This window comes from Strigops habroptila, chromosome 7 (genome assembly GCF_004027225.2).
Source record: "Strigops habroptila isolate Jane chromosome 7, bStrHab1.2.pri, whole genome shotgun sequence".
Lineage (NCBI taxonomy): Eukaryota > Metazoa > Chordata > Aves > Psittaciformes > Psittacidae > Strigops > Strigops habroptila.
The window spans coordinates 45,708,934-45,721,416 of NC_044283.2; the positions used below are offsets into that span (position 1 = coordinate 45,708,934).

General features: G+C 40.4%; 1 protein-coding gene across 7 annotated transcripts in view; it reads right to left on the minus strand.

The window, feature by feature from the left end:
* Positions 1-3,496: 3,496 nt before the first annotated feature.
* The window catches only part of TRIM2 (tripartite motif containing 2), an 88,433-nt gene continuing 79,446 nt past the window's right edge, over positions 3,497-12,483 (minus strand). For all 7 annotated transcript variants that reach the window (XM_030491800.2, XM_030491802.1, XM_030491803.1 and 4 more), the window contains exons 9-12: positions 12,287-12,455; positions 11,554-11,624; positions 9,001-9,141; positions 3,497-7,986 (exon numbers count right to left, since the gene is read on the minus strand). In XM_030491800.2, coding sequence (XP_030347660.1) covers positions 7,834-7,986; positions 9,001-9,141; positions 11,554-11,624; positions 12,287-12,455 — 534 coding nt within the window. In that variant the 3' untranslated portion in view covers positions 3,497-7,833. The remainder of the gene's footprint in view (positions 7,987-9,000; positions 9,142-11,553; positions 11,625-12,286; positions 12,456-12,483) is intronic.

The window sequence follows — 12,483 nt, forward strand, 5'->3', positions numbered from 1 at the left end:
GACGAGGGGCGGGGCCGAGGCGGCGCGGGAGCAGAGCCGGGCGGGCCGTGCCGCGGGGAGTCGTAGCATGGTTTGGGTTGGAAGGGACCTTAAGGATCATCCAGCTGCAACCCCCTGCCACGGGCAGGGACACCTTCCACTAGAGCAGGTTGCTCAAGGCCCCGTCTAACCTGGCCTTGAGCACTGCCAGGGATGGGGCAGCCACAGCTTCTCTGGGCAATAAAGGAGAGGAAAAAAAAGATGCATAAAGTTAAATTCTGTTTGTTATAGCTTGTGCAATCAACCATGGAACAGATCTTTGCATTTTTAGAAAGCAGTCTTGCCCTACCAGAAAGCGGCTATCGTTCCTGTCTCCGTTTATGTACCCTAATACCATGTTTGATTTGGGGCGGTTTTTGGTTGGTTGGTTGGTTAAACACATGTCATAGGCACTGGGAGGCAGGTGGACCTGGGAAGTGAAACTCAGCTTCTGTCACCAGCTACCTATGAGCTACACGTGGTGCAAGTCACAGTGAATGTGCTAAGATGGTTTACATTTGCACTTGGCATTGGCCAGGCTTTAGAGCAAAATTTCCTCACATTCTCGTTCTGGTTTTGTGTGTTTCTCAGTACCTACTTGGTTTGTATTTTGGTAGAAAGCACACTTTTCTTGACAGATGTCATGGCCATATCTTCGATATGTATTTCCTGTATTATTGGAATTTATAAAAAATAACAAAATAAAAAGCTTTAAAAAAATTTTTAAGTCCCACCACCATTGGCTCTAATCATCAGGTGAAAGATAGTTGTTTCTGAGTCTCTGCCTATGATGGTGGGTTTCAAGACTCGAGGACAGGAGCTGGGTGCCTCCAGGTGGCTGCACCTCTGACATGAGGCCCTGGGGCTCCCTGCCAGCTGTGCACGGTGTTCTTTGTTCTCTGAGGCCCCCGAGCAAAGGAGAAATATGAACACGTTAATGGTGGTCTAAACCACGTGTATTGTATGACTAGCCCATTACAGGAGCAATGGGACGTGGAGAAATAAAACCCTCTCTGCCCCTGGAAGCAAAGGATCTGGGCACATCTGGTGTTGCTTGAAATGGTTGGTTGTTGTGATGACTGTTCTAGTGGCCAGGTTGGATGGGGCTTTGAGCAACCTGGTCTAGTGGAAGGTGTCCCTGCCCATGGCAGGGGGTTGGAACTGGAAGATCCTTAAGGTCCCTTCCAACCCAAACCAGTCTGTGACTCTATGATTCTATGAGTTCAATTGCTTAAAGTTTGTTTTAATTATTACTTGTGCTAAGGTAAATTGCCTTCCTTCAGCTATAGCAGTTATGGGAAATCACTTTGCAGTTTAACAGGGGTGGGTTCGCATCTGCCGCACTGATTCCAGAGTTTAAATTCAAGCAGATGAAAACATGTGAGCTGACACATGCAGGCAGCCCCTGTGAGGGTTTTCTGTTGCCTTTGCGAGATGCCCCCTTTCCCGAAACCCGGGGTTCTCTTCCACACAGACCTGGCCCATGATCTGTTTCCTCATTGCACGCACCAGTGTATTACTAAAAATGAAACGCAGGTTAGAAAGAATACAAAGCTTAACATTCATACAGAACACAAAGCTTCTCGTTCTTTCACACTTTCTTGTGCATTGTGTTTTCAACTCGCTACCTGGCAATGAAATCTGTTGGCACACCTCCTCATCTGTTGTGAGGGCTCATATTCCATCCGCCCGCTTTTCCCTTCCTTTGTCCAGCCCTCAAAGTGAGTGTGTCCCCACGCTCCCTGTGGCAGTTGTTTTCCTCCTGTCACCATGACCTCCTCTCCCCTGGGACATGGGCCCCTTCCTGCTCCATCACAGCCAAAATAAAACCGAGTTCCACTCGTTGTTTTACCACTGCCAAGCAAACGGTTGCTACCACATTTGCCGAGCACGTGTTGCAGTGTGGGTTTTCTCCAAGTGACATGTGTGAGGGTAGAGTGGGTGTCGGAGCTGAACATGCTGCTGGGAGAAAAGGAAGACGAGAGGCAGGAAGGGGTTTCAGAGGGACACTCACTCCGAAGCGGTCTTTGGGGCATGTACCTCAGCTCTTCTGCTCTGCACGCATGAGGCAGCAATGCTCGTGTCTCCCTATCACACCTGAAAGTAGACTGGCAACAAACACCCAGGTCTCACCTCCGCACACACCTGGAGCCACAGCTGGAAGGTGTTCCTGGTCTCACCAGTTGAATGTGATCACAGCAACCAAGCCAGACCGGCACATCCCCGTTCCAAGACATTAGGTCACGCTCTTGGGTAACAGTGGGGCAGGAGGCTCAGCAAGTTCTTCTGCCCGTGCCCCTGGGGGCAGCCAGGCTCAAGCTGCCCCAAGTGCACCGGCAGCCCATAAACCCTTCCATAGCCAAATTGTTAGGCCTGACTTACTCTGTAGTAAGAGGTTCCTTGACACCTCCCAAATTTTGCAGCACCAGATCAAAACTAGCTAGTTTGAAAGCCCATGGGGTGGAAGAGGTCCCAAATAGAGGGAGAATATATAGGAGTATCTCATGCTCTGTCATGTGAGGGTAGTTTTCCATTACTGCATAAAGTGGAATAAACAATTCCTAATATACATAAAGGTCTGACATTCTTAATGGGCTTCAGAAGGTCTAAATGTGGTATTTCACAAAACTGCTAATCATATACTAGTAATATAAAAACAAGATAATGGATGGAAATACTGCGGATGGGGGACTCATAACTGTGCCTTTCTGTTAGAAGATTGTTTTCATTCACTGTGATTTTCTTAAACTTTAGCAGTTTGGGATGAAATTTTCTATGCTAGGTGTCTCATGGAGACTTTCAAGTACCAGCTAAAACAGGTTTTTTCTGTTCCAGAGGTAGAGAAAATACATTGCTTTGTCAGTGTTAAAATATGCTTAGACGGGATGAAATTTGTGCCCTCCTTCATTTTGCTCTTACAAATTTGTAATTGAATTACATTCATAAATTCTGTTTTGAGAGGACGTAAAGTGACAATGGCAGGCAGGAAAGTTAGGAAGTGGGAGAATGAAAATTGTCCTACTTTAATTTTGTTCCTTTCATATATATGCACCATAGTGCAGTCTTCAATTACATGAGCTACTTTTTCAGCAGAAGGGAATAATTCAAGTTGAACAGGAGATCAGTTTATTTCCAGAAGAGTAATAGCAAACATTCTGAGCCGTGTGGCTACCTCCCACATCATCTATATGACTGACAGCAAAAAGATGCTTCAGTAGAGTTTTAGGATAGAGGACAGGGAAAACTTTAGGAGATACTCATCTATGGGAGGCGATACCACCTCCTCTGAGATCCAAGCAGTCTGTGGTGGGATGCGGCTGGGTATCAGGAAGCAATATGATCCACGAGTATCCCACACAAGTCAGTCTCTGCAGCATCTGCTGCCTCATTTCATCCTCAACCTATCTTCCTGCATTATGGGGCTATTTTTAGGGACAGTGAGTATGAGATGTGAAAAATAAATCCTCAACCAAGAAAATAACAGAGGAAACAAGCTTTATTTTTATTATTTGAAAGTTTTGTGCGTGGTAAAGGTACACATTTGACTCTGGTTTTCCTACATTTCCAAGACAGAGTAATTCTTTTTAATCGTCAGCTAAAGCATCAAGAATACTGTGGCACACAAGAAGCTAAAACTACACGCACACACGCGCACACACACAAACACTTTGATGTGCATCTTTCATCCTTGACCTTAAGGAGACAAAGTTTGTATCTAGCCTCACAGGAATTGAAAAAACCCCGAACAACAAAACAAAAATAAGAACAGAAAGAACAAGTGAGAAGAATATTTCATTATGAGTGTCAAGAGAGTACAAGGCTTACGTGTACACAAAACACATGAGATTGACTTACAAAGATGGAATGTACAAAACCTTTTAAAAAAAAATGAAATAAAGAAAACAGACAGACTCACTCACAGAAGTGGAAAACTGCAGCGTTATCAACTGGTAGAGGTTTCTAACAGGGGCTACTGCCCTACACCGTGCAGCTTAGGGAACATTCCCATGTCATAAAGCCAAAGCAAAAGTGTCAGGGTTAAGGCCGTGTTGCTCACAAACATCAACTGAAAGTGCTGTACATTCATCAGAAATAACACAACCCGTTAGGAATCTTCCTGCTCCATAGCACAAATACCTTCCGCGCACTCTCCACAAACAGGCCAAAACAATTGCTGCTCACAATTCTTGAAGGAAATTTTCAGTGTACATCGTGATTTCATAACTAGCTGTCACCCACAACCGAAAGTAATTGTTTTATAGCAAATACAACATATTGGGCACTTATAGTTCTCATTATGGCAACACTAGATCCTTAGTTATAAAAAATATTGACATAAAATCGAAAGCCCTCTAGCTTTTACAGAGCGGAAGAGCATTTTCTACTAAATCGCTCTCCCACTACATTAGGCAAATGCTTCCCTAAACCATTTTCCTTTCATTTATCAGCTACATTGCTGCTGGTTTAGCATATGTAAAAATCCCCTACTGTTTATATTGGATTTATCTGAACAGATCCTTTCATTCTATTCACAAAACAATGAAGGTACAGTTGGCTAGTTTGTCCTAAAATGCTCTAAATTACACAAGATCTGATAACCTTCTGAGATTACTTCTGGGTTGAAGATTAGTTAAATGAAGCACATATTTTCACCATTCATGCTGTGCTGCTAGTCAATTAGTATTCCAGGGAAGTCAAGGGAACATTTGGTTATACCTGAAATCTGGCAGCAGAATGCCTATAAACCTTTAATAAATGCTAGCAACTCAGCAAATCAAGTAGTGCAATTTTGCTGTTCGCTTAATTGGATGAGAAAAACAATCTGGCAGGTTTTTAGAACAGAATTTCTGCTTTGGTTGCTCTTTGTGAGCTTTGTAAGCCAAGCATTTTAGCTAAGTTGGCTTCAGAAGCACACCATAAAAGAAATGTGTTTCTCTGTTTCCTGGTGCCAGGCAGATAAGGTCAGACTTTGGAAATGAATTCCCTATGCTACTGAATTTGAAACTGTAGTTGGCAGCGTTTGCTATCAGAAGGAACTCCAAATTAGTGACATTTTTCAGGTGCAGTAAGTGCTGCTCTGGTGATACTGTCTGAAAACCCAAAAGACTTCAGTCTTAAGAAAAACATCTACATCATCCCTAACAGCTGTTAGCTGGGTTGTAAGGGGGTTACGTGCGGAATTCTGTATTTCATCAGGATGCACAGGGTTGACATAGGTTATATAAAATCCTGGTAAACAATACTGAGTCAAAGGGACTGGAAATCTTTTGAAGAAAAGTGTTTACATCAAATAGCACAAGTCTTAAGTATATGTTTTGATAACTAGGTTAGGGTTTGATTTCTGTGCTCTCCGAGTTCCTGGCAACAGAGGGATTTGGCAATTTTTTTGTGAGTGGAAACCTTGCAAGATTAGTAAAATGTTATTATAAAAATCCAAACTTGGAACTACATTTGATTAATATTATCCGTAACTGACAGCAACAGCACATTTCTCATTTTATTTTTAAGTTTTTATCTCAATGAACCCATTCAACCTGTTCTCTGCTAATAAATACAGTTAAAATTATACGTACCTTTTCTTCATTGATAAATTTGCCATTTAAGGGCATTCCAATGTCAGAAATTGTTTGTTTGCCAGAATATTGCTTATAAGGACACTTAGAAGGAAATTAGTTGATCATCAGAAAATTTGGTCTACAACTTTGTTAAATTTTGATAGGACAGTTTATTGTGTAATGACTGAGATATAGACTTCAGAATTTTAGGACAAACTCAGTTCAAGCAGAGGATATTTTGTTCTCTTGGTAATAAAAAACTTGAGTTTTAACATTTCAAAAATGTAACCACCAGTTTCTTAGCTGCATTATGTAGTCCAAACCTTAAACCTTATACACGAAATATTTATTCCAATGAAATAAGGAAAGTTATCTTTGCATGCGAATTTGTAAATTGGCTCTATGTGCAAAAAATAAACAAGGGAAAGAAGAGGAAATATCTTTAAGAAACAATAATTAAAACCAGACAAGCTCCACATTTAAGAACTTTGGGGTCTGCATTTTTACAAATCAAATGCATCTTTACATAAAAACCATTAGTTTTACTCAAGTTCATTGAAACAACAACCTTAACCTTTTAGAAATAAGACAAATACTTGCAAGTAATTTAACAAAGATTTCTTTCCATTTCACAAACATGCTTAAAATACTCCCTTGTTCCTGACCCAATGCCCTTCTGTTTCAAGGCCCTAAAAATGAGAAAAGACAGACAGTACTTCCCAGGCTATTGTAGGCATTGGCAGCAAGCTCACCAGCTCCTCAAATGAGGTTTAAGAGTGAGCACCACTCTATCTTTATTAGGCTATGGTAGCAACTCATTCTTTGACCACTGGGTTTAGAAATAAGAATAAAGCCAATGCTACTTTAAAAAGGACAAGTTCACACTTAAAAAAACCACATTAAAAACAGAACCATGATTGTAAGCATTTCCAGTTAAATTAATACTTCAACAAAGGACATGGTAGAGAGATCCGGCAGGAAGGAGGAAGGATATTGTTTTCAGACTACTGCCATTCTCAAATGGCATATATATGTTCCAGTTTGCTGAAATAACCTACTTTGTATTATTACTATTTTATGTCCATCAGTCATACGTACATACATACAAACAAAGCAGAACAAATCTCAGAGTCCTTATTTTCTCCTCTAACAAAATTCCCTTTGATGAAGGACTTCAGGAATTGGTTCAAATTCATTCTTATTTGCAACGTATTTTTTCTCATGTAAAAACAAATAGCTTTGGTAACCCTTGGCTTTCCTATACAACCTCTGTTTAACACAGTTCCTTTGGTTGTATAACGTAGGTCCTCCATAGGGGTACCTCTCTGGCTTTCTGTCCTGTGTGATGCTGCATTTTATTTTATTGGTTAATACAATGAATTGCCTTAAGGAAACATGGCAATGAACACATACAAAAGAGTGGCACACATGAGGTTAATTGAGTTGACATTGTAATAACCCTGATCCTAATGAACTAGTTTGGTGTCAAAAGGTCTGTCGTTACACAGAAATTCAGTTCTCACTAATGTATCACTACAGTTAAGTTTTTCCAGAGCTTTAGAAATGTCAGGTCTCTGCAAAGAACTTCCAGCACATTGAGCAAGAGGAAGAGTGAAAACAAGCACATGAAACAATCCTTCATTAATCCCACATGAGTAGGGAATTTGCATTGATTCTCATAGTGCTAAACGTTGAGCTGTGTTAGGTCTGACAGCTAGAGCTAGAAGGATTTTGTGAGACTTAACCTTATACTAAAAGGACCTACTTGTTACAGATAGTAAGACGGAAGAATGTTAAAAGTGTAATACCTACCATGATAATGAGATCTAGAAGATTCCCAGGATTACTTCTGGGTTAAATAATGCATAACAATGATACTTCTTCAAATTTGGAAGCTCTGAGCAGGAGCTACCCTTCGCAGTCTTCAAAAAGCTTTGGGGACTTTTCCCAAATTTTCCTCATTTTTGCCTAATAGTTAATTCCAGTTCCATAAGTTGCAGTTTGTGTTTAATATCACATTGTCTTTATGAATTCAGTTAAAGAATATTTTCTGTATTAACCTTGCAACAAAAAGTTCAGTGAGAAACATAAGAGGTGCAAGACCTATGTAAACAAGGTAAGTTTGGAAATTAACACAAGAAGTCCATAAGAGACTCCCTCATTATTAAAAAGGAACTCAAAGTAGGAGATATCCTGCAGTGGATCTCTAGGACCAGCCTCTTCTTAAGGGTGGACGAATATCCAGCTCCAGAGCTCATTGCTACTGTAAATATCGATAGACCTTGAAGCAGTGATTTCCAGAGTCTGCAACTACAACATGGCCATCTGAAGTAAGGGCAAGGCCTTGAGGGCCATAAAGAGGGTCAGCAGAGGTGTTAATGTAGGATAAAAATGATCCACTTCCATCAAAAACCTTTGAGGGTGAGAAAGCACAGAATAAATGTTACAAATAAAAAAGAACAATAGCGGACACAAATCTGCTCTCAATTATACCATTATACTTCTTATTCCTGAAATGGTTGACATCCACTAGAATAAACAAGGGCAGAATCTGATTTGTTATTCTCATAATAAACAAGCTTATATTCTTATATTCAAGTATTTTATTATTAAAAAGAACTAATTAAAGCTTCAGAATCTTTGGCAAGAATTAAACATGTAATGAAATAATAATGGCATCTCAGCTTTTCCTTGTTCTAAAAATACTCAACTACAATAAATCAAACTCAATCAGGGACTCAACCAACACCTTGCTTTCCTAACAAATACTACTACTGTGGCTAGCATGACTCTTGGCTTCCCACGCAGAGAAAACCAGGAATTTGTTTGCACTGTTGACAGTGCTTTCTGAGAACAACTCATAAGCAGCTTGCTTATTTTTATATTCAGTGAAAATAATACATACAATTATTTATTAGATATTCTTTGGCAAGTAGGCAGGCTTTGTGATTAGCACTTGAAAGATAAAATGAGCGTAACTCTCATAAATTAAACACAGAATATTTTCTCCACATTTAATAAAGATTATAAAAATCATTTGCCTCAGGGTCTATCCAGATCGTTTGCTTTTTCATGTTTTCCACCATGTCTCCAATCTTCTGTTATGGTGATTATAAATTACTATCATCTCAACAATGCTTGCAAGTCTTCTAAGTCATCAAATAGGTTTTGGGGAACTACTTGGATTCAAAAGCCTTGGTCAGAGTAACCATCAGAGTTACTACCAGTCACACTGGAAAGCCATCTGACACCCCCAGTTCTAAATGTGGACAGACCAGCAATGAGGCATATAAAAAGCTGTGTTAAAAAACACATCACTTCTAATGCTACCATCCTGCTTCTTGGGAAGTCTGAAGACTTCAGTAGCCAGAGTTATCAATCCATTAGTTTTCTTAATCAAGCACCTTTGAAATATAGAAATTTCTACCTGTATTCGGCTGTTTCCCCAATCTGCTACGATAATATTTCCATTGGAATCTACAGCTACTCCAGTTGGTGCATTAAATTGTCCATTTCCTTCTCCATTTGATCCAAACTTCAGTATGAATTCTCCCTCCTGGTTAAATACCTGTATGGGTTAAAACAAGAACCTGTGTATGACATATCAAATACAAACCTAGGAATTAAAGAGTTCCCAGGAACACAGCCCCCAACACACACGCACAAAAGGTGCCCAGCTCTCCCTCCAGCTCCATTACACCAAACAGTATTTCCATTCTCACTTAAGATCTGATTCAGCTCAGACTCAGAGGGGAGGGCCCCAGGAGCCCTTCTACAGCTAGTGCATCTTGAATTAAGAAGAGCTGAGCACAGATATGGCACTGGGAGTCAGTCCTACAGAAACACAACTGAACAGATGCACTCTGACTTCGATGATCTAACGTATACTGAGAATCATGGCATGCTGTTCTCTGTACAGACGGTTTAGCAACTGAATTCTCTGTGATGGTAACAGGTTTAGACAGCAGAAAGATGGAATCAATCGATGACTATTCTGTCAGTGACCTGGATGCACCAGTGGGACCAAGTGAGATACAGTATGTGTCATTTATATAGTACTGTAGCCATCTCTATTTTGGTCCATCTTGGACTTAGGCCCAGCTGTGCCACAAGGTCCAACAACATTCTTAGACCCCAGCTGTGGCTTGCACAAGAAAATGCAAAGACCCGACAAGTGCCAAGTGCATGCTGAAGTGCTAATGAGGTGCAAGATGTGAGGAAATCATCCTGTTCTTGAACACCCACAGTGAACAGAAAAAAGGCATTTGGTGGAGGAAATGAATGAAGTACCAGGTTGGTGCCTCAGATGATTAAAGGAAGTAGAAAAAAGTCAACTAATTAAAAAATCAGGCAGCGACGTATTGCTCTCTCCCTGGGTATAAGCATGGACGGTGAGTGATGGAATGAGAGAGAAGCCTACACTGAGTAGGATTTTCCATAGAATATGCCTGAAGGAAGGGATATGCTTGAAGGTTGATGGGGGAGAGAGGATAATGTTGCTGAGTGACAATATTTAATTCAAGACACAGGTGACAGGAAGACCTTGGGACCCATAAGAGTCCCATATTTTTTATTTATAAATTTATTTGTTATTTAAAACAAAATATACTTTCTGCTCTTCTCCTCACCATCTAAGAAAAGATAACGGTATCACCCAGATTATAAATGACTCTCTGGAATGTCAACAATTATCTGTACTGATTTAGAGAACACTACAAAAATAATAATCTTTTCCTGTTAGTACCAAAATGTAACAAGTAACATTTTTATCCCATTGACTCACAACGGAGACAGACAGGAACACTCTGTTCTCATTAAGAATGCAACAATTAGAAATTTGCTAAGATGTCACACTTCTTACATCTCTTCACTTGCTTTTCTTCATTTTAGGTTGTCCTTGTTAGCTCTCTCCGGGCATTCTTGTTACCATGGCAAGCCCTGCTGGTGGAGGGGTAATTTATGGGAGCCATAGGCCTCCTGCTGCTAAACCACATGAACAATCTGTTTTAGGGCTCCTGCAGCAGGCTTGGTTTCTTTGTTGTAATCCAAACCATGAGCTGCTATTTCTTCTCTAATTCCAAAAGGATACAAAAGCAAAGTTGCTGTTCAAAAGCTAGATGATTCAGCACCACTCGGGACAAGAGGGCATCTATGATCTGACAGTGATTTCCTCTTTCAGGTGAAGAACTGGACTGATGTCCAGAACCCTCAGTCTTTGTGTTCAATCAGAACAGGCAGCCATCAGGTGAAATCCCACGGATCTCACCGGTGTGTGGGACCAGTGCACATGGCCTGAGAACTGGGATAGGACAGCGTTCTGCTGCCCATGGCCTCCTGCTGCTGCTGTGTGTTGAGGGAGGGAAAAAGAGCATGGAAAGTGACTGAAAGTGAATGTCACGGCCTGAAAACACAAACGCAGAGGTGAGTAATTTCTGAAATGGCCTGTAGCTCCTTTGTATACATTTTCCACCACAGGACATCTCAACCTGTATCCTTGCTTTGGTTTAATATCGGGACAAACAAATATACCACCCTATCTTACCATGGCTGTTTAACAAGTATAGAATTAAAGATTGTCAGGTATCCTTACTTTGTTATACTTTTATTCAACTAGAAATGTGGGAAGCTTTTGCTAGGAAATTCAAAAGCAGTTACCAGACTTACTTAAAATAGGAAAGAATATAGGGTAAATAACAAGTTTAGCAGAGAGCTAATAAGAATAACTAAATTGACGTTATTTATCTCAGCTACTACTTATGTTTATGCAATTGAATTAGAGAACATTATAGCGGCACCAAAGGCAACGGATTATATCTCCATTAAGCAATGCACTGCATGCAAAGGTCTCTGAATGTGCAGTCCTTATACCAGACCTCACACATAGAGTGTGATCTCTTTGTTTTTACCAATACTTTATTTCCCCCAAGAAAGTACTAAGATAAAGTAAAAAGCTTTCTGAGTTGCCATTAATTGACAGTACCTTGACAGAATGGTTATGAAAATCTGTAATGATAATTTCATTGTTGCTGTTTACAGCTGCAAAATGAGGACCTGCAATGCAAAGGAAGGAAAAGATATAAACAGTAACAACACTAAATCAAAAAGTTTGCTTAATTAAAAAGGTTATTCAGCTTGCCAGAATATTATATTTGGCTTCTGAGCAATAATAGTCAAATTGAGAATATCAGTTTTGAGTTAGGAGTAATTTCATTTCATGTTTTAAAAAGCTCAGCATGCCTCTTCCTAGCATTTTCCGTTTGCATAACTGTGTCTTCCTGATCTCAATCTGAACACTATTCGATTACATTCATTTTCTAATGGGAAGATACCACTTAGGGCATTGGTTAATGTGTATCTGATCACTGGAAACACAAAGCATGGTGTAGTTGATTATCATGAGCAGCTGTGTGGGCATTACAAAGCATTTATAAAATACTAGTTAAGATCAGTCTTTCTTGGGTCACTGATGTGGAATGCTTCCAGGCACGGGGAGGTAGATAAAACAATCTGGTTACAGCTCCATTTGCAGAACAGATGTTGCCGTCTTCCCAACCAATTAAATGGTGAAGTGAACAGGAGCTGTATGTTTAGCAGAACCTTTCTCCTCCCAGGGAAAACAAGTAGGATATAGCGTCTTCAACATGCTCAAACATCATGCAAATGTGAGCAGAAGAGGCAAGAAAAGGGGATTTACATATTACCATCAAGTGTACCTGCAAACTGCTTGTCACCATTTCCTCGACTGCCGAACCTGGTGACTATTTTCCCGTTCGGCTGGAAGATGAAGACACAGCATGCTTTATTGTCCACTACAATGATGTGTCCATTACGATCCACAGAAACACCTTTAGGGCCCATGAGCTTTCCAGACCCAATTTTGGCCTAAAAGGGAAAACACAAAACAGGAAAA